This window comes from Aptenodytes patagonicus, chromosome 4 (genome assembly GCF_965638725.1).
Source record: "Aptenodytes patagonicus chromosome 4, bAptPat1.pri.cur, whole genome shotgun sequence".
Taxonomy (NCBI): Eukaryota; Metazoa; Chordata; class Aves; order Sphenisciformes; family Spheniscidae; genus Aptenodytes; species Aptenodytes patagonicus.
In genome coordinates, this window is record NC_134952.1 from 20739830 (window position 1) to 20762568 (window position 22739).

A 22739-nucleotide genomic window follows, 5' to 3' on the forward strand; every position below is an offset into this window, starting at 1 on the left:
TAATCATGCAGGTTGAATCCTTCATTTCCATACAGAGCATAACAGAAAAGCTGTAAAAGTGCTGATGGCATCTCTAGGGCTGGTGGTGTCCAGCATATTCTGTGTCTCTCCATGGTGGGAACATGTTGTCAATACAACTTCACATCTGAATTTCCAACGCATTTTCACAATTGCATTTCACTTAAGAAGCACTTGTGCTGAGCAATTATTTTTTTTAGAGCTCTTTAAATGCTGAACATGTATAAATGAAACTCGTTTAACAAGACGGAGGTGTTCTGGCATGGGTGGGGCTCGGAGGCTGTTCTGGCATGGGTGAAAATATGAGAATTTGCTCCAAGCAAATGGAAACCCTTGCTGCAACAAGCAGGAGTGATTTTCTTCCATCTGTTCTGAGATCTTTCTTTGTGTATCTTGGGAGCTGCTCTGGATCTTACACCACAGATAAAGAATGTGTAAAAGCATAGTTTTTGCTAATGGGATTGTAGAATAATTTTTTCTGCTAATGTGGAAGGGGAGGTACTCTTTTCTTTGTGGAGTGCCAGAAAACAATACCGTCCTCTGTTACGGTAAGACATGAGTGATTTTGTCTGTGACATTTCCTTCCCAGCTAAAGGAGGAGGATGTGTGACATTGACATGGGCAGGGACAAAATATTTTCACCATCAGCTACATAAAGGATTATGATTAAATGAATGATTAATTATACTCCTTTAGGGTGGCCGCTAAATGCAGGTGAACCTTGTTTATGGGAGCATGATACCAACTCTGACACTGACTTTTGGAGGCTGGGCACAGGTGCCCTGTTTATGAGGAGCATTGCAGGCAAATTCACTCACCAATGTTTCAGCCGCATGGGTGCCAGACGTGGTGGCCATGGGGCACCTCTGCCCGCAGCACTGACCGACTCGTGTGGCAGAGAGGGTGGAAGAGGCAGACCCAAAGGTGAGGCTTTTCTGGGTAGGGTTCACTTCTCCCATCCTTTCCGCTGAGTTTTTGGTCATGCTGGCTGAGCTAACCAACAGCCTTACAAGCCTGGAAAGGTAGAAGTATTATTACATATTGCCTCGGCTCCCCATGGTCGCCTTCCCCCTCTTTCATGTCCCTCCCTCTGGCTTCTGATATTGGTGAAGTAACTAAGTAGAGCTCTTCCAGGTTTTGGTTCAAGGAACAGCTGCCTCCTCCTCTTGTGCCTAGGCTAGGTCTGTCACACGTGCTTGTACCTGTGCCGGCAGGATTTGGGCATGTGAGATCTTATTTTTTAAGTTATTATTGGTTAATATTACAATGCATGCCAAATGTGCTCAAAAGGGATCAGGAAGGAAGAGGTTCAGGCAGAGAGCCTAGGTGAGATGGGTGAGCCTGACCTTGCTGCCACTAACTCAGCTTCACTTGCAGCATCAGCTGTGGGTTACAGGCAAATATAGACCTGCAAATGGCCACTGCGGTCTAATTACGCTCTTGTCCAGTCGTTCAGCAAGCATCACTCTGGAGCTTGAGACTCTGGGATCTTCTTCCACCTTGCCCAGGGTCACGTTCCCCTCCATGCTTCCATGGGAATGAACCAGTAAAGGCAACAAGAAGATTGTGTTCAGCATACGTGACCCAAACTAGGCAATGCTTTAGGGAAGAACTTTCTTTGCTAAGGTCTGTATATTGAATTACCAGTTTGGTAAAGGCAGTCAGTTAAATCCAGAAGGTGGAAGAAAGTAAAACAGCCCTCTGACTTTTTGCTGAAAGGAGATAAAATGAATTAAAGAAAAGAAATGCCGAAGGTTTGGAAAGCAGAAGAATCTTTGCTTTCATGACAGTTAAAAGTGAACAAAAATACAGGCATGAGATGGAAATAATTTTTTTTAATTGTGTAAATTGCACAAAAGAATCACCTGTGTGATATAAAAAATAATTAAGAAATCAATTTTGCAAATAAAGGAATAATTCATAAAGATTAGTAAAAAGCTGTGTTCAAGGACAAATTGCTTCCATTCCATTTCCATCTCTTTTGCTCTTAAACTTAATCGCATTTCTCACATACCCTGTTCTAAGTTGAATATTTTGACTGCACGCACATTTTAATCAGCACTACTTTGTTAGTCACAGATCATGGCTCCCTGGCCTGAGGTGGAAAAGCCTGAAACCAATAACTATATTGGGGACTCCTCCAAACCAAACCAGAACATGGGTGGGAAAGAAGGAGAAAATCACAAAGGTAATGTGTGCTTACCTGTGAGTTAGAGAGATATATAAGTTTTGGGGTTCCTTGGAGAAGATGGAAAGTAATTAAACCATTTTTTTAATGTTCTATTTCATCAGGCAACGTGGCTTCACTTGGAAATAAAGGGGAAATTCAACCTGCATTTTCCACAATAGCCTTGATAGATGAGACAAGGCCAGAAGACGACCCATGGGCTCTGCCGGAACTGCAGGACACTGGGATCAAGTGGTCAGGTAGCCATTTCTCAGTAAATAAGTTACCTGCCTTTATTTTTTCCGTCACTTCTCTTTGTCTCAGTTCTTTTTCTGAAATGATATTTGCTGCAGAATTGAATTTAAGATTTGTGGAGTTTTGAGATGTAGGCTTTACACTCTATCTCACCTTCCCCAACGGTGAATGGGGATATTACATTTAGTCAGTTAAGAAGAATCTGGAAATCATGCTGCCTACCCTCCTTAAAACACAAGGAGATATATGGAAAACAATCCAAAACTTATATGGTTTTATATCCAGGCTCCTATTGGTCTTTCTTTACTCAGTAGAACGACTGTGTAAAACCGAGGGTCAGTCTCAGACTTCATACGGCTTTTGTCATATACCAAAAGCTTTTACATGGTAAAACTAGGTAAACGAACTACCTGCTTCTGCAGTTAAAATTTGATTAAGAAGAACATTCTTTCGGGTTTAATCACACACTGGGCTCACAACACTGTCTTTGACTCCGTAGTCTCTGCTTGTGCACTAGACTGTTCCAGAAAGAACACCAGATGCATCAAGCAAGTCTTTTATGCATAATGTATTTGTTTTGCAGAACTGGATAGAAAAGGAAAAATCATTCGTGTGCTCTATGGGATAGGGAAGTTTATTATGCTACTTGGATTACTCTACTTGTTCGTGTGTTCTCTGGATATACTGAGCTCTGCTTTTCAACTGGTAGGAGGTATGAAAATGTCTAAAATACCACAAATAAACTATGAATGAGGCAGTATATTTCATCTGAGTGACTAAATTACAAGTATGACTCTTCAAGAACATTCTCCATAGATTTATGTTTTGAGATATAGATTCAGAAGGAAGTAGCTCTGATTGAAGACTGCCTTTAATTTGTTTGAAAAGGGCCTTTGTTTCTCAAATTCCAAAGAGCTGTTGATGTAGGGATTATTGGCCCTGATTTCTTAGTAGGTTCCTGTTACTTTGTGACAGTTTACATGGATACATCTGTGCATAAATCTGTCCCATGTGAAAGACATTTCAACAGGGTGAAATATGAAAATTGCGCTCTTGATCAAAGCATCCAGCACTCAAATGTCCCCCAAATCTTTCAAAGATGAAAACTATTGAAATGTATTTTTTACATTTACCTATCTCCAAGGGTTGAATTCCGTTGATGGATTCAGAAGTGGTTATCAGAGAAATATGTGAGCTTCTGTGGAAGTATTTTGGATTTTTGGCAACACAGAAAGCTACAGGAACAGAATTACCCAGGATCATTAAAACAGTTTTCCTTGATGCAGTAACCAAAAATATCAAGGCAATAATAGCATTTAAATCTATGCATGTGTGTGTGTTTGTCCTACAGTCTTTCCTCTGATGGCTGTGGTTTTATATGCTTCTCTGCAGAGTTCAGTAGAGCTTGTTCGGTCACTGAAATGAGAGAAAATAAAGTATTCTCTCATAACTGAGAAGCTGAGAGTTCAGGACCTGAATTTGGATCCCTGGGCTACATCACCTTGTACATTTTTTGGCTGGCAAGCATGGCTATATATGTATCAATTAAATGGTTGAATGATCTTTAATTAAATGCTCTGATAATCCCTATGGACTTTACCTTGCAATTCCCTCACTCCGAGAATATGTTCTTTGTAGGTAAAGCAGCAGGGGACATTTTTCAAGATGATTCAGTGCTGTCTAATCCTGTTGCGGGATTGGTGATTGGAGTTCTGGTGACCGTTATGGTCCAGAGCTCCAGCACTTCTTCATCCATTGTGGTCAGCATGGTGTCCTCCACACGTAAGTCTGCTTATGGTATCTTCCTAGAGATCACTCATAAATCTTGGTCTGGGATGCAAACGTTCCCACCTGTGTTGAAGTTGTAGAAGCTTTGGGTGTAAGAGTAGAGACTGCAGGAAAAGATTTTCACAGCTGTTGCCCTGATATCAAATTTTTAAAAGTAATAATAATAGTAGTAGTAGTAGTAGTAGTAGTAGTAGTAGTAGTAGTAGTAATAGTAAGTCCATAACTGCAATGAAAATCATTGGAAGCCTTGTCACTGAATGCATTAATTTTGGAAGTATCTGCATACTTTTCTCATGTTAGCCAGTTACTGAACTTCATTTGTTTCTGTGGCATCATTTCAAAATTCTGCAGTAAGTAGGACAATGCCTGGGAAAGAAAAGACTTTATCTTACTCTGGCCCTCTAACATGTGGCGAAAAGGGATAACCATGGGCTGCAGTTTTGGTGGGGATCACGGGACTATGGGAGTACCACGTTCCCAGCGGGCTTGATTAAAGCAAACATATCTGGATTGGAACGCCTATCCCAGTGACATCAAGGGAAGTCAGGGTTCCAGTGACATTAATAGATGTTAATTTTCATTGGAGCAAAGAGCTTGCTGATGATCTGATTTTTTCATTCAATGCTTCCTTTCCCGCTTTGTAGTGCTGACTGTTCGATCAGCTATTCCTATCATAATGGGAGCAAACATTGGCACCTCAGTTACAAACACAGTTGTGGCACTCATGCAAGCCGGGGACAGGAATGAATTTAGAAGGTATTGTACTTAAACACTAGATCTGAAAAGTTGTTTTTGCTCCTTCTTTGTAGGTTTTCTTGTATATTCCCTATCACTACTACTACCATTCAACCTTTCTATTGACCAAAATTTGAATGTCTAGTTAGGAAAGTCACAAGCATGGCCATGGCCAAGGTATAATGCTGTCTAGATATATGGCTTCATATACTTGAAGAAAAGTATAGTGGGTTCCTTTAAAAGTTTTGTGTTTGTGTAAGAATCCACAATTTTTAACTGGATCTTGCACAAGGATAAATTTTCAACTGCTCCCACTATACCACCCACCTCTTAATTATGGGAGGGCTGTACAAGAAGTTAATATTACAGTATTTTGGTCTACTCTCCTTAAAAGAGACTTCAATGTTGAAGGTTTTTTAAGTCTACAGTAAGCAAGAGCTGGTAACTGTAGAGAAATGAAGTGTTCTGGCTGTCAAATATATACAGTGACAACTTTTAGACTGCCACTTGACATTATCACTGAGAGAGCTCGTGGCTTACTGGAGTTGGGCAGTAAACTTGGGAGGGATATGAAACTTTGGTACCTCGTTGTTTATGGCATACCAGACGTATGAAATATGCTTAGCCAAAGCATATTTCTCCAAGATTTACTGACCTGAATCTTTGGTTGTGCTATTCTCTGTCACTAAAATTCTAACACCAAAGTAGCCTATTAGTATCTGGTCAGGAAAAGAATTTAAATAATAATGAGAAAGAAGTTGATTTTTAACATTCATTAACATCATTAACAATAAGTTCAGTTTGTAAACTGAAGGCGGTAGCACTGTCAATTTTGTTGGCCTACTTTGAATGTTCCCCCTGATTTCCCGTCAAGCAGTTTTTCAGTAGGAACCTAAATTACAGGATTAGCATTTCAAGGAATTTTTCCTTCACATTTTCTTCCTTCACAACGCTTAATTTAAGGAGCTATATTTTAAAACAAATACAGGCAGATTGCAGAGAAATAAGAGGACCACAAGCAGCTATTAGGAAGGTGGGAAAGAGCGCCTCTGAGGGAAGAGCGGTGGCTCCTCAGGCTGTGGAGGAGAAGCTGGAAGGGAGCTGTACACCAGTGGTTTGCAAGAACATGTGAGAGTGCTGCAGAGCCATCTTCCCCCAATGAGTCAGGGAGAACAGGTCCCAGAGGCAACAATTTAATCCCTCAGGTTTAAAAATGTACCAAAAATGGGTGAGAGGCAAAACAAATGTAGGCTGTACAGCCACTTCTTTCTTTAGACAAGTACTCTTGGCAACTTCATGTTAAGGGTCACTTTTGCCTTTTCTAGTTTGTCTTGTTTCACTCACCTGGCTCACTCTCTCACTCAGTCAACTGTGTGGAGACAACTTAGCGCTCTATAGCAAAGTAACCATCTCCTGTGACCCCCGAAATGAAATGATTCCCATCTTGAAATGGGCTTCATCCCCACCTCTATGATTTCATATTTAATTGATGTTGTGCACATGTTGTTTAACTAACAGCAGCTCTGTTTTTTTAATTTCTTCTTGCAGGGCCTTTGCTGGGGCAACAATCCATGATTTCTTTAACTGGCTCGCTGTGTTTGCGTTGTTGCCCATTGAAGTTATTTCTGGCTATCTTTACCATCTCACCAATGCTATAGTTGAGTCCTTTCATCTTGAAAGTGGTGAGGATGCCCCTGAGCTACTAAAAGCTCTCACAGACCCCTTTACAAAGCTCATCATTGAGGTAAGCTCTTTCCCTCTTCAAGGAAGCCGCTTACTTAGTTCAGTCACAGCTAATCAAAATGCTCTGAATATGGGGGGGGGGGGGGTCCCACTCACTTCTTTGTGTCCTCGGGGTAGAGTTCATTAGCAAATGGATTCTTCTTTTTATTCACATTTCATAAAGTCCTGGCTCTATATTTCCTGTTTCTATTTCCCCCACATTTCACCTTAATGATGATAGATCTAGCTAGGAGGACTGGGAAGGCAGGTGAGGACAAATACAGACACGTGGGATGGATGGAATGGCAGCCTGTTGCCTAGACATTGGCAGATAGTACTAGCTGAGACAACCTAGCACATCCAGAAGATCTGCATAGGATCTGCATAGATGACACAGAAATTATGGGAAACTTGCACACATCTGGAGGGGCAGATGGAGGCCACAGGGGATGTGCACAGCTCCTAAAATGACAGTAAACACATTTAGGCAGTTGTGTCAGTGCAGTTGTTTAAACAGAAAGGGTGAGATGAGGTGGAGCGTGATTTGGGGAGAATGAGGCACAGTGTTTGTGTGCATAGAGTTGTACCTTTTTTTGGGAGTAAACCCCCTCCTACCTGTGGGGCAGCAGCTCCAACATTAGAGATGGTTATGCAGGCTTTACGTGGCTGAGCTTCCAAAGGGACTTACTTGAGTAGAGCTGAACAGAAGTGTGTGATGCAAGTTAGAATAATATTTTTTTCCTTTTTTTTTTTTAAAAGCTTGATAAATCAGTAATAAGTGCAATTGCTACAAATGATGAATCAGCAAAGAACAAAAGCTTGGTAAAGATTTGGTGTGTAACTGAAACCAATGTGGTGAGTATCATGCTAAATTCATTGTCAAGTTCCTCAGGAAATACATTACTGATCTGTAGCTGACACTCCTTATCATAGGATTGTGAAATTAGTTTTTTAAATGAGTATTTTTTTTTCAGCAGAAAAAGAATGAAAACAATTTAATGTAGTTGTTGCTCCACTTAAACCAAGGATGTCATACCAGTGGTGAGCTTGACCTGGTTGCTTTCGGTACCATGCAGGCCCTTGCTTATCAGAACTGGTGGTTTGGAGCCAAGCCTTTTACTCCTTTCACATCCAAATGCCTTTAAACTCCAATACTCCTACCCACTCCCTGCAAGCGGAAAAAATCTGCAATATAGGCCAAAGAAAATATCTCTTTGCCCACCATTTATCTATTGATCTAACCAGATTTAGTCTTACATGTGTTAGGGTGATCTGGTGGCAGCTGGTTTTTTGCAGCTTTCTTGGAAAACTGCCCTTGGAGAAAGCTTCTGTGGGGCTACCTCCCATTGCTCTTCACCCAAGCAACACTGCAGCTTGAAGGAATCTGTTGCCCAGATCGACACCAATGAGTATTTTGGTAAACTGTGGAGCTGAATGTTTGGTTTGCGTTTTTCAGCTAACTAACAATTAGAGCATTAAATGTTCCTTGGATCTCTAATTAGACTATTCTATTTGTTGGTATGTATAGAAAAGTAATTCCTGAAGTCCTGAGGCAAAAGATACTTAAGGACACACAGCAGAGGTTAAAATTAAGAGCTTGGGTTTTTAGAGGAGCCCAGCTCCTATTGAATGACAGTCTGGATGGCCAGTGAAATGCTAGCTAGGGAGATAGTGCCGGGAGCAGAGCTGTGCTAATGCAAAACTCTGCTCAGGTTACGCTGCTAAGGAGCTGGTTATTTCATCTCAGGGGAGGTATGATGCTTAGGCAGCTGTACTGCTTTCAGGCCCCCAGCCGGCACTTGGCTACCCCTTCGCTGCACTGCCCGGGCAGGCACAGCCTAACTCTCAGTGAGGTCTGAGCCCCTGAGTCCTACAGTCCCCCCTTACAGTAGTAAGCAACTACACTGAAAGTGTAGGCTGCAGGTTACATGTCCATATACACACTTTTTTCTGTGTTTGTCTATATTTTGGCTGTGTAACTACTGCCCAAGCATATAGTCAAATTACAAAACCACATGAAACTCCTGACTTGAACTTGATGGGGGAAGAGCAAGGTCATTTAAATGATTTACATTCCTAGCGGGTTAAACTCATTTCTGGCAAAAATGATTAAAGAGACTTATGGCAGGGGTAAATACATGCAGACCCCATATGTTTAAAGCAAAACATAAGGATAAACATTTTGATCTAATGAAGCTGCTTTGAAACTCAGATGTCTGAAAAAAATTCAGGAAGGCAAGAAACAACATTGTGTTGTGTTTGTAAAGGCTGATGTTTTGAGACAGGCTGGAGACCAGGCGCTCCCTGAAGATGTGGGGGCAGTGGATCCACCCCTGGCTTTGCCCATCTGCATCAGCTGGAGGGGAATGCGAATGTGGGTGTCTGCAGGCAGTGCCCAGCAAGAAAATACGATTTCTATTTCTTTGTTTCTGCAAAAGAGAATCACTCAAATATGTCTTAAAGATACTTCCTGTTCAGCAGTGTGGTTCAGAGTCCATTTAGCTGTCAGCTGCTGTTGTGGGGCCATACAGTTTAGTCAGCAAACTGTTCCTTAATCTGCATAAGGACTTATGGACCTAGCGTCAGAATGCAACAGATCTGGGCTAGGAGCTCTTATAAGGAAGGTTTTATTGCGGTATAAATAGAAATTCAGGTTCAGGTCAGTAATACTAATGCTAATTATAGTGCTAGTAATTAGCTCTTTGATAGCATTTGAGCTTTAAAAAGGAAAGTAATAGCAGCACCTCTTTTTCTACAGGTAGGAAAACGGAGGCACAGAAAGGCAGCGTAAGCAGCTTGTGCTCATCCAGCAACAGAGGCTGCGCTAATATTGTAGTATTCTGAATCACAGTCCTGTGCAATACTCACCAGACCATTAACTACATTTAAGATGACAGTAAAGGGGTCTTTCTTTCACCCAGGGAAGGTGTGGTACTGGCTGGAAAAGGAATGCCACTGTCCCCCAGCTGCAGCCCAACACGAACCTCTTTCCATGAACCCTGACATCAGTAGTTAAGGTTCTTAGCTGCTGACGACTTGGTGCTATGCTTATTACAATGAAGAAGGTTTGGGGGATATTTTAATCTTTAAATGTTGTATTGATTGACTTGAGTAACAGCATAACCATTTATTTTAAGAATGCAAGAAATTTTGCCTTGTCATTAATGTGGTGCCAGCTGACACTCCAGCTTACAAATCCTCCTTTAGTTGAGGAATGCTTGGTTGCAGTAAAAACCTAGAACTTTGCATGAGCTCTTATTGAAGGGTTGTAGGTGACTGAAGTATCTGCTTTGTCTGGCAATCTTTAGACACTGCAGAATGTTACAATTCCACCTCCAGAAAACTGCACATCTCCTGACCTTTGCTGGACTGAAGGAAATTCGACATGGACCATCAAGAATGTAACTGAAACAGAATATATCAGTAAATGTAAGCAGTAGAACTATTTCTCCTTCAGTGATATCTTTACAAATGTATATAGCTTTCTAATGGTGTTAACAGACCATTTCAGAGGCATATCGAGAGGCACTCGCCTGTATTTGGACACAAGGTACTACTGCAGGTGCAGTCAGAGCAGCCCGTGCTCTCTTATAGCTATGCAGCTGGAGTTACCAGCATCATCATGGTATCTGGCTGCAGATGGATCTCTTTCCATGCTCCCTGATATCAGTAATTGAGGTCTTCAGTATCATGTCACTCTTGCTATTCAGGTGGCTTGGAGCTACAGTTACTTCGCTGTAATGGTTGCTTGGATATCTCCATCCCTATGCATGCCCTTCAGGACTTTGAACAGCCTTTCTCAGGCACACAGCCACCTCTGGGAAGAGCCGACCCACCATCCAGCTTGGAGCACACCAAAATTTCCTCACACTGTTATATTCCTCTCCCTTGCACATGGTCACCTAGCTCCTTCCTGCCCCGCAGGAGAGCCCGCTGTGTATTTTATAAGCGTGTCCATACAAGAGCCCTTCTTAGACATGGCTTTTGTGGAGCAAGGGAGGTGACGTTTTCACTCTTTGCATCACCCCCTCAAGCTGTGTGTGCTTTGGTTCCATTTTCTTGGGGGCATGTATGAAAACCAGAGTTGGGCTTGGGATCAGAAGCAAAAATGTAGCTAGGCTAATTAATTTTCCTTTTCTTTTTCAGGCCAGCATCTCTTTGCAGCCACAGACCTGCCTGATCTTGCCATTGGTCTCATCCTTCTGGCTTTGTCCCTGCTTGTTCTGTGCTCCTGTTTGGTGATGATAGTTAAGCTATTAAACTCTGTGCTTAAAGGACAAGTGGCGAGCATTATCAAGAAGACAATCAACACTGGTAATTATCTGCTTTTCCTGAAGATTGTTTTCAGGAATGACAAGGACGCTGAGCACATTTATTGATGTTCTGGCAGATATTATAGAATAGTTTAAAGAAAACAGTATTAAACCAAAATTGCCCCTCCCCCCCAACATTTTTTCTCCTCAGCGTGTTATTTTCTTTCTTTTGAAAATCTATTAATGAACAGCTTGCTTGTGAACTGCAGCAGATTAACAGCAACAGCGATCAAAGTCCAGGCTCTGTTTCTTGACATATAATCATTAGCTGTTAGAAATGTAATGTTTCCATCCTCAAAAGATAGCACCGAAGTGCTGAGATTGTGATTGCCTGCTCTGGCACGGAGCCTGCATGTTTATTCTAAACTAAGTTGAAAAACAGTTTGTGGTGACTAATGATCTAATTCCCTTTGCTGTGTTCTCCAGGCGTATTTCAGCATGGATCCACTGAGTGCAAATGTTTTTATTTTTCACTTGCTTGCTTTTTCTTCATCCTCCCTTGAATGGAGAGGTTAGAACCTGTAGCAGAGAAAAGCAGTCCTGGCATGTCTCTGGCTGTGGTTGAAGAGAGGGTTCACAGAAATGGGGAAGGCAACAAAGTGGTCCCCATGCTGTCTTCTCTTCTCCTGGGCAAAGAACACTGCCCGAATCAAAAACGAGGGGTAGAAAGTAATCAGCTGCTGGTTACTGTTCATTTGTGATCTACTCTGTGTTCCTCTGTGTCTTCCCAGCTGAGTAATTCCTGACTTCTTGGCTCACTCATAAATCCACAGAAAACCGGGGACCATTGTGCCTAGTTTCTCTAATCAGTGTGATTAGCTTTTCTTTGCACGAGTTAACAAGTAAACTTTTAGGAGGTGATCTGCTTGAAACTAGTTAGAACAAACAACCTGATTTTCTCAGGATGGTCTTCAGAGCTTTCTGAAGATCCGATCCATGCAGCAGGTGCCTGGTTGCTGAAACCAAGGCACTCAAGACACCTAGAAGGTGTTGTGTTGACCTCTGTAGAAACATTTCTGGTACCTAATTGTATTACAATATTATTGCTACTCTGGGTCAGGACAAATGTCTACTTAGCCTAGTATTCTTCTCAAATTGTATCCAGTGGTAGAAGGCTGGAGAGGGAGTACAGCGAACAGGGTAAATTAGAGTAGTAGAAGTGACTCTGACCCAAAATCGTCATGTAAGAGACAATATGCAGACAATGTATCTACAATTGAAATGCTTAATAGTCTTTTCACTGCTGTGTTACTGTTACATAGACATTCTGTTACACTAAAGACAATGTTCTCCCTCTATTTTTTTTAGATTTCCCATTTCCTTTTACTTGGCTAGCTGGATACCTGGCTATGCTCGCAGGGGCTGGTATGACCTTCATTGTCCAAAGTAGTTCTGTTTTCACATCTGCTATTACACCCCTTGTTGGTAAGCTGTCAATACTGTATTCTTTATCCCCATGTTTTATCCTCTCCATCATTCTGAAACCACTCAACCCTGTTTCTTTTCTCCTAGGCATTGGCGTTATAAGCATAGAGCGCTCTTATCCCCTTACCTTAGGAGCTAACATTGGCACAACCACAACAGCTATACTTGCAGCTTTAGCAAGTCCAGGGAGTACATTAAAATATTCATTACAGGTCAGTATAAGCCAATGCTTCCTTGACTTCATTTAGAAGTTGCAACTTTTCTGAAGAAAAACCTAACAAAATTGGCTCTGATGCAAATATGCCATGGATGTTGTGCTTGATTTTGACCTATTAATGGCAGCTCATTAATTTCAACTACTAGAGAAAAAGGCTTTGAATAAGCATTCTCAGAATGTCAATATACAATAGAATCTTTCTTTCATAAATTGGTCTTGATCTGATCGAATTAATTCAGAAGTGAGACAGGGTTGGCCACTTGACCCTGATCGTGGGATCTCTGCAGCTTAGAATTCAGTGCCCGCGTCTCTGACAGCCCTTTTAGGTAGTCCCCTATGAGGGTTACTAATTTCCATAAGTTCCCTCCTCAGGACCCTAACTCTGTTCATGCAGTGTATAGGGACTCCTGTAACCTAAGTGAAGGCTGTAACAACCCGTAAGATGGCAAGCTGTCTACCTACCTGAGGTTGCAGTGAGTATCAGGACATATAGTTTCTCATTGTCAATCTAATCTGAGTGGGTCTTATTGAATTCCTTGTTGCCTTAGACTATTTGAAAAGTAGGCAGCCTGGCTTTGAGCTTCCATTTACCACCAGGTAAAGAACATTCCAGACAGAAGATAACATTTGAATGAACCCTCTACATCAAAGAGTGAAAAGATAATGAAGTTTCCTTTGTGAATAGGATGAATGTTTTTTACTAACCACAATAAATTAAGAAAATTACGGAAGTCATTTTATTGTCCTCAGGCATGACAGAACAGATGTAATCATGAGAAGATACTATCTTGACCAAGCTCAGATTTCATGATAACTTGCTGTTTTTATAATGTACTTTAAAAATAAACCCCTGTACTTTCATGTTTACTTTAGTCTGATAACAGTTATAGAATGAAAATAGTATAAGGTGAGCATGGAACGTACTGTTTTGTTCAGTATATGCTTATTCTGTCTAAGCGACTTCTGAAAGCTTTAGCAAGTAGGTGTCTCTTTACGCTTATTTTAAAAAAAAAAACAATTTTGAAGAATGTGAATCAAATTATTATAAAAGACCCAGACAAAGTCACATTCCAGGAATCTCCTCAGTGCCCTATAAACTTTTAGCTAATTTTTGGAAAATACAGGTTTGTACCATTAACAATTTATCAATAGCCTGTATGCAATATCTAATTTACACTTCCTATCTTTTAATTGGAAACTTATAGATGCAGAACCCAATAATGAACAGTTCTCGTGTAGTTCTCATGCCTTACTAACAGCAGGACTGTTTCCCGATAGCTGTTTGGTTTATCAGCTTTATTTCTGATGGACTCCATTTCTTGCATTTGAAAGCTGCATTTTAAGACTTCTCCATCTGCTGGGAGATATGTCGTCCCCTTTAGGCTTGCCTTGTTTCCAAATTCTGTCCCCTGTGTGTAGGCAGTGATCTTCACAATGTACAAGGTATTACCGAGTCCTTGCTTCGTGCTAGGAAAGGCCTTGCAGTGAAAAGGCATGAAAGACAAGAAAAACAGTGGGAAGCAAGGGAAGGGAAACTATGGAGTCTTAGTGCCACTGGAAGTTATTATCATGTGAGTAGGAGCATTTAAAGGCATTTTAGTTAATGAACTTCTCAATTGTTTTTGCTTTCAGATTGCCTTGTGCCACTTTTTCTTCAATATCTCTGGGATTATTCTGTTTTACCCACTACCTTTTACCCGGCTGCCAATCCGCATGTCCAAGACCTTGGGAAACGTAACAGCCAAGTACAGATGGTTTGCTATATTTTATCTTCTCGTCTGCTTCTTTCTTTTGCCTTTGCTTGTATTTGGTCTGTCACTGGCAGGCTTGCCAGTCCTTTTGGGTGTTTGCCTTCCCCTGTTTGCTTTTTTTATTGCTGTGATTGTAATTAATATTATGCAGTCAAAGCGACCACATTCACTGCCTGAGAAACTCCAAAATTGGGATTTCCTACCCATCTGGATGCACTCCCTAGAGCCCTGGGACAATATAATTATGTCTTCGCTCTCCTTTTGTGGGAAACACTGCTGCGGCTTCTGCAAGTGCTGCAAAGTCAATGCAGAACAGGAGGGTGCCAAAGACAAGCAGCTAAAAACTATGGAGGTTTATGAAAACACCATTGCAATGGCTGATGAAGAAAGAGGTGGAAGAAGGGCACCAACTGCAGCTTGTGTTGAAAAAACAGGCACAAACAACACAGCCTTATAGTAGCGGCTCAACCCCCATTAGCAGAGATACAGCATAGGACAGTCAGGCTCTTGAAAACCACCTTGGACAATGCACTGAGGACAGAGTGAACATTTTGTTAGGTTCCTGCAGCCAGTGATATATCACTCATCAAGGAACAGAGTCAAACAAGCTTGACAGAGTCCCTAGAAAATCTCTGATCAGTTGAAAAGCTAATGACAGATTTGCTTACAGAGGATCTACTATGTGCTACCTTCATCCAGTGCTATCAGTAGCAAACAAAAGAAATCCTGATGTAGTCCCATGAAGAGAGGGCTGAAAGGAGTGGTGATCAATTAAAACAATTAAAAAACAAACAAACAAACAATGCACTTGTAGAACACCCTTTCTAACCTACCGGCTTATTCAGCAGAAGTTACTTTATAATACCTAAAAAGCTCTGGAAATGGAAAGAAAAAAAAAAGAAAAAAACCCAGAGAATTCTAATGTTTTCATTGGCCGGTTTGCAGTGGTCAAAATGGAAAATAGTAGTTTTCCCAGTATGGACAAAATCTATTCTGTGTGTGTGAAGGAAAATGAAATGCTGGGACATTCTTCAGAAGCTCTGGGAGTCCTACTCAAGCATAAGGGTGTGCATAAGCCCATTTTGAGCCTGCTCTGTCTCCTTTAACACTGGGGAGTTATCTCAAACTAAAGGCCATAAAAGTAATTGCTGATCCTTCTGCCTGCTGAAGCATAAGCACTGGGTTTGGAGACACTGGGTGGCTACCAAAGGGCCTGATGGAGTCAGGATGTGGCTGTGTGGCCATTCCTCTCTCCAGATGGTCCTCTCCAATCCTGTCACCACGTAACTCCACAGTCAGAGGAATGGTGCAGGAGGGAGGACAAGTGGCCAGCGTAGGGGAGGAGACAGCCATCCAAGCCTGGGCTGACGCCAGGAGATCTGTGTGCAACTGTGGCTCCTTTTGGCTGAGCCACAAAATGACCTTTCAGAGTAGTGGTGGAGACTGGCTTTAGAGCTACAAAACAGGGAACCTGGAGAGCAGATTATGGCTAGCGCGGGACATACGGTAACATTTACTGGAGAGAAAGGAGTGTTCACTCTGCACCATCACTTTGTGCTCTGAACCACCCTCCTTGGAAATAATGTGAATTTTACTGGCAATTGTATATAGCAATCCAAATCCCAAATAAAATCCGTAAGTAGTGTAGTCACTACCATGTGTAGTCAATCCATAGGTAGTGTAGCACTTGGTGGGAAGCTGGTTGTGCTCAGATCATACTGTTACTGATGTTTTAGTAAATGCTCGTGAGGCTGCTCTGAATCATGGGCTGACAAAAGGCATAATTTCAATGCCAGAAAAAGAGCATTTCAAAGACGCACTGAGTACTTCTGCAGGCCTTCAATAGTTTAGATATCAGTGAGTATGGGATAATATCTGAAGTCCAACCACTAAAAAAAATCAGGTGGCTGAGTGTAGGCCAAGTGTCATTTAAAGCCAGTTTACATGGCTGAGTTGTAAATTAAATTTGTAATGGAAATGCTGAGAAGACCCTTAGTTTAACATAGCCGCTCAGTGCTACTACAACACATTTACTTCTGAATAGTTGTTCGTTTTCTGCAGAGCTCTGGAATTCAATAGCTTGTATTTGGCTATCAGGTAAATATGTATATTTTAGAAGTGAAAATTGTTTTCATTTACTTTTTTAAACTGACATTTAAACTGGCAAACTATGTTGCTGAAAATGTGTTTGCAAATTGCATTCATACTGAGATTCCAGCTGTCTCTATAATTGTGAACCAGTGACAAAATGCTCAGAATCAGACTGAATTTCCAAAAGCATGTAGTTTTGGTATAGTTCTGCTCTTTTGGGGTTTAGTAGCAGAGAGCAGAGTTATGCCAAACTATTCTTTTAAAAATTATTTTCCTTGTCCTTCCTATAGTTGAAACAGAATGTTGTCAGCATCTCATTTTTAAAGTGGATTTTTCATATCTTCAATAATTCTTCTTCATTTTATTCTCACAATTCTGGATGCTTTCAGAATCTGTTTCTTTAAATCCCAGCGTGCATGTTCCACGCTCTGTTTCTTTGGAAAAAATATGAGAAAAATATCCAGAATCCTTTCCAAGTTATCTCCAGTTTCCATTGACCATCCATTGAAACAGGAAACGTTTTCATCTATTTTCACTCATTTCTTAAACAATGTGCACCTTATTTTGCATCTTGAGGTAAAACCGTCAAGCACAGTGATAACAACTGTGGGAAAGCAGTTCTTATGAAAGAATCAGGGTAATAATATTAATAGTCAGACATACCAGTACTTTATGGTTCCTCATTGTAACATTTCCCCCATGATATATTCAGTTCTTACTCTCCTCTCTCCTTGCTCCAGGCCATATTGTGCCATGGTTTTAGGCAGATTCTGGCAAAGATTTCTGTTTAACACTTGACAGCACAACATGTCCTGGCATATTTCCCCCCCTACTCTTACCAAAAGATATTTACACTTTATTTATAATTATTTGAGTGTACAGAATTTTTCGTAAGTTATACAGAAAAAGACTCGTGATTGTGTTATATACTACATATTTGAAAACTATGCAAAATTTATCTATAAAAATGTAAAAAGGTACTACTGTATATTTTGTAATATAACTTTTCAAATTGTTTGTAACTGTGTATACTGCGTATTATGGAGGCTGTTGGCTCCATCAATAGGTTACGTAAAGATTGTTAGCAATGCAGAGACAGATTTCTTAAAGACGAAAAACACCTACATATTTTCATAATATGGCTTAATGCACAAGATTATCGAACTCTACTTTTCTAAAAGATCTGAATTGTCTGTAATAAGGAATTTTGGAAATACAAGGCTTCTAAAATACTTTTTTAAAATCTTAAACTCTATATCTTTGAACTGTTTTGAGGACAGTATATGGCTTTATACTTTGTTATGAATATTCATCTTGTCTGTCCTCATGCATTGAAAGTAAAAATAAAGAGAAGTTTTAAAAAAATAAGATCTTTTCATAATATCTGTTTATATACATATCATGGAAGCTTGCAGAAAAGTAAGTATGCAGACAAGTTCTAGTCTGAGCTGATGCAATGTACAAGAAATGAGGCTAGCATCAAGCACTAAAGAAAACCACCAGAGGCCTGTGTGTCCAACGTTTTCATACGAGAGATATTTTCATATGAAGAAAAATATAAAACAATTTCTTAGTGCAATGGCGTGGGTCAAGATATTTTCCAGCAGGGTTCTGCAGACTGTCCTCAGTGAAGGTAAGTATGGGAAAGCAAAGCCAAGGCTGCTGTAACAACAGGATATGTGATGAGTTATAGACAATTACACGTATCGCTCTGCTAGTCTCAGATTCTCCCTTCTACATGAAAGATGGCCAACAGAGCGTTTCCAAAATGCTTCTTATATCCCATGACCTGAGTGATGTCTGGCTTATAATTGGGCAAAAATAGCCATCTTGCTCTTTTTTTAATCACACGTGGCCTATGGAGCTTAAAATTAAGCAGACAGAGAGAAACAAAAAGTACTCCTTAAATGCCTTAAAGATTATTAAAAAAGGTCATTAAACTTCCTATCTATAAGCTCAACAGTAGCTGAGGAACCAGCCCCAAAAGCAACTGTCATTCCCAACTACACCATATTTTAGTGAAATGAAGATACAGAAGTACTTCTCAGAACACAAATATTTATGCACTACAGTGTAAACTGTCTTCTTCTAAAAATGTAAGCAGTAAGCACCCTAGGCCCGTGATTTAAAACTTATAGCTTCTTACACCCATGCAGAAGTACTGTAATTCTGTGTGCCATCACCCTCCATGACTCGTTGTCCATCAGGAATCAAAGCGCATCCGGGAAACACGCACAGGTTGTGCCATCCGTCTCACTGTTTCCAAAATCTTTGCAGAGCTACCTGGGGCAAAGTTCAGCAATGCCTATAGGTATTTAACAGCAGGTATGTCATGAAATGCTGCACTGATCAGAAATCTTCAAAACAATGCTTCAGATAATTGCCTAGTTGCTCCTGCAACTGGTCTCAGTCCTCTTCCTCTCTGCTTGCAACTTAACCATGTGGTCCACAGCTCCTTCTGGTGCTCCTGTGCTTTTTTACCCTCTGCTGAAGTTTCACGTTCACTTCCCTCAGTTTCAAATTCTTGATAACACTGCATTTAACTACACCAGGCCTACCACTATGAAGGGTTCTCATTAGTCAGGAATGCAGGTTAAATGCTTCATCATCTCTTTCTTCAGCTTACCATGTAGTGGTGGGCACCCAGTCAGGTCCCCAAGACAGCCACTGGCCATGCCGCTGAGAAAGGCTGTTCTCTAATTTACAGAAAACTATTTGGGCGTGCAGACTGGAGAGGTACCACTGGCAGCAGCTTAACCAACACAGGATAGCAAAGGATCTGACCTCCTCATTTAAAAATAAATAGTGAGTAGTACTGAGCAAAAATCCACTATTTCAAAAGCTGCGTAAGGGAGGATATACTCTCTACAGATACCAGGGAATGCCAAGCCACACTTCAATTGCATAATTTCAATAGGCTGTGCTTCCATGCAAGCACTTTATCTGCATTCGGATGTTTTTTTGCCTAGCTAATGGCCAATCCTGGTGTTGCTACATGCCAAAGCCATGACACTGTATGTGTAAACCCACTCACGATATTTTTACAGTGAATATTCTGTAGATCTTAGTCCCTTTATTACAATTCTACTACAAAGGAAATACGTGATTCATATGAGAGCTAAGTGTTTACTTTGCATATTAGATAGTAATTACACTGATTTTCATTGAGCTGTCCCTAAGCAGGTTTCCCCTGGCAGCTGAGATCTAAGTGTTTCAACAAGACGGAGAAACACAGCGAAGGCTAGCATTAAAATGTGACAAACATTCCATCTTACTCAGTACCTGATGAAATTCCCTAATTACCATTTACACTTTTGGGGTGTATCAATCTTTTTACACTGCTCAACATCTAAGGACACATTACGGCGGCATAAACAATCAGGGTAATTACAGGAGAAGATATTTTGCAACCAGCACCACAGTTGATAGATTGGTTGTTTTTACACAATGCAAAAAACATAAATTACAGGGCATGCAAACAATTTATGGACCAAATGCTGCCCTTGGTTAGGCAACATGCAACCATAATTGACATTAGGAAAATTGATGCACTTGTGAACTAGGGTAGCATTAAGCCCTGTTTTAACTGACTAATGCAATGGCCTCAGGCACTGCATCTCAAATGGTTGCCAGCAGAAGGCTAGCTCTGGTGTTGCTGTATAATACGAACTTATGGTATTGACTCTTGCTTGTTGCTTCCGGCTGTTGTATTGCCTGAAAAGATATTTTTAAAGGTACCTATCAAGGTAATTTCTTTGTCTTCCTCAAAGACTGTGCTAGAACACAGTCTTAAACACTCCCCAGCAGAGTGGGAAGCACATGGCTACTCTGACCCGCTAGGTGCAGAGCATCCTTTGGCCCGTGCTTGATGAACAGAAAATGGCAGCACAATGGCTCAGGTTGTGGGCTCGCATGCTGAAAGTTGAAAGAAACTTTGGGGGCCTAAGTGTGTCCTGGGGAAATCTGCTTAGCCTGGTTGCCACCTCTGGCCAGGCTGGGCATGTCCTCACTGCCCTCAGAGCTGACACCTCTCTCACAGAAAGGGGAAAGAGGAAAGGAGCAGGAAAAGTCCCAGGCAGCTCATTGTAGCTCAGGTGGGATCTCATCTCTGCCTTCAGTCCTGTGTGCTTGGGACAGCTCTTTTCCCCTCCCTCAAACATGCCAATGCTGCTGAACCAAGGAACGCCCAAGCTGTTGTTCACCCAGCTTGGGAAAAATAGGGGCAGGGAATGATATTTCGTTTTGTCCCCTCTGTCCCCCACATTGCAAGCCTGGGATGCTGGGTGCTGAGGAATCACAGACAGAGCAGGAGTGGGACTGGAGGAACAGAGCTCCAAAATAGGGCAGGACTTCTGGGGGTTGGATGAGGTGAAATTGATATTGGGGCTAGGTGACAGGTGGGACCGGGTGGTTAAATGACTGCATGTACATCACAGCAGGCAGAGATCACTTTGGACTCATCAGCAGCAATTTCAACGCTAGCTTGAAATGCAGGGAAAGGAATCCATTTTACTTCCTTTGGAGTGAAACAAAACACCTGGTGAGCACAGCAAGGCATCCTAAGCCCAGGCTCATGGAGCTGGCAGTCCTCTAGATACCTCATGGTCACAGATGTGATGGAGCACCTCCTGTGCATACCTCCTAGTCAGGTAGGAGACCACCAGCCATGCATTCACAATCTCAACAAAGCCCTCAATAAAGTGGACTCAAAGCATTCACTGAGGTTGCTGAGGAAAGCAAGCAACTCAGTGTTCAGGGGCACCCCATCACAAGGCTTCATCTTGGGCACTGCTTGGGGAGGGATGGAGGAGACCTCTCTCCCTCTGCAGGATGGCAGCCAGGCCATCTCTCCTCGGGTATATACACACACAGAGGGTGCTGATGTGTTTGGTGCAAGCACTGCATGCTGGTACATTTAGGACATACATCTGCAGCTGGAAGAGAGATCCATGTGAAAGAGTAACTAGGCACTAGTGACTATAAAGCTCAGATATATACAGCTAGGAAGACAACACTTGAAATCAGTAAGTGAAAAATATTCGGACAGATTAATTGTGTGGATCATTAAAGGTCATCATTAGCCCCTCCAGAGAATGAGAGGTCTGGTTCCTGGTCAATTTGGAGATTCTGCTTGTTAAGTGGTCTTCTACTGTTGTGACTAGTTGTCCTGTGATGGATATGGATATTGCCTGAGAGCAGCACAAACACTCTTTCTCTGTTAGTAAAACTAACTTGTTCCCAAGCCATATTCAGCTGCTCCTCTTGGATGTGGGTCAGAGAGGTGTAAGCCCTGAGAGGCAACTTTAAAAGCTGTCAAGATGTCTCAGCCATGTGTAACAGATGACAGGCCTGAATTACAGCATGCCGCAGTTTAGTGTAAAACTTTGGGGCTCTCTCACGTCGTATCAGCTTGTCACGCAGCAGTGCCTTGCAGGGGAAGACCTGTTGCGCTGTACTGGGAGGAATATTTGAAGCTACGTTTATTCAGCCGTTGTCACTCAATTAATAAACTGTTTCAGGACACACCACAGGGTAATTTTTGAATAAAAGTAATTAATGAGAGGTTCAATCAATGAAAAAAAAATCTTACTACAGGGACACTATAGATAATATCGCAGAAGCTGTTCTGGGTCAAAAAGCTGAGCTGGTAAGATCTGGAAGGATGACTCGGCCGGAGCATCCACAAAGGCAAAGCATAACCCCTGTTGTGGGTTAGAGTATTTGTAGGGTAGTGAAGAATCAGGAGATATGGCAGGATTCAACAGCCAGGCATGTTCTCCTGGGGCTGTCCCCATGCTTGCTTCACCAGCATGGGAGCTGTCAGGTCCCGAGGACACCCCGGTTCCCAGGGGTTCAGCCACCAGGACTCAGGGCTTGCAGCTGGCTCAGGCACGGGGCAGCATGCAGAGGGAGCTCAGTGGGGGCTCTTTTGCTCAGGAGCAGATTTAAGCCAAAATGTCAGATAGATCAGTTTTGCGAAATGCCTTGTTCCTCACTAGAGAGTGAACACTTAGCGCTTTCACATCAAATTTAGCATTTAAAAGGTTTAGCAACCATTTAAAAGGTTTAGCAACCTTTTAAAAGATGACAAGGGAGACTGGACAGCAGAATTCCTTCAGCATACGTACAGCATCTTCAACAAAACAGACTATGGTTAATGGAAAATACCGCAGTGCTGAGAATGAATTTCCTATCTCATCAGTAGAAAGGGCCATTTCAGCACCATCTGTTGAAATGTCCTGGCAATTCTCCTAGAT

The 22739-nt window shown here is 41.6% G+C and overlaps 1 protein-coding gene across 1 annotated transcript; it reads left to right on the top strand.

Moving 5' to 3' along the window:
• The first annotated feature begins 913 nt into the window (after positions 1–913).
• Positions 914–17850, top strand: SLC34A2 (solute carrier family 34 member 2). Its single transcript, XM_076336055.1, has 13 exons — positions 914–942; positions 2092–2206; positions 2311–2445; positions 3024–3152; positions 4079–4222; positions 4873–4984; positions 6512–6707; positions 7445–7540; positions 9994–10114; positions 10832–10999; positions 12307–12423; positions 12511–12635; positions 14273–17850. The coding sequence occupies exons 2-13, from the start codon at positions 2101–2103 to the stop codon at positions 14846–14848; spliced, it is 2025 nt and encodes a 674-aa protein (XP_076192170.1). The 5' UTR covers positions 914–942; positions 2092–2100; the 3' UTR covers positions 14849–17850.
• Positions 17851–22739: the final 4889 nt, after the last annotated feature.

Excerpts from the sequence above, each read along its gene's own strand:
- SLC34A2 (XM_076336055.1), top strand. The coding sequence starts at position 2,101 with ATGGCTCCCTGGCCTGAGGTGGAAAAGCCTGAAACCAATAACTATATT. Across the intron at positions 2,207-2,310 it reads AGAAGGAGAAAATCACAAAG|GCAACGTGGCTTCACTTGGA; the intron begins GTAATGTGTGCT and ends CTATTTCATCAG. Across the intron at positions 10,115-10,831 it reads AACAGAATATATCAGTAAAT|GCCAGCATCTCTTTGCAGCC; the intron begins GTAAGCAGTAGA and ends TTTCTTTTTCAG.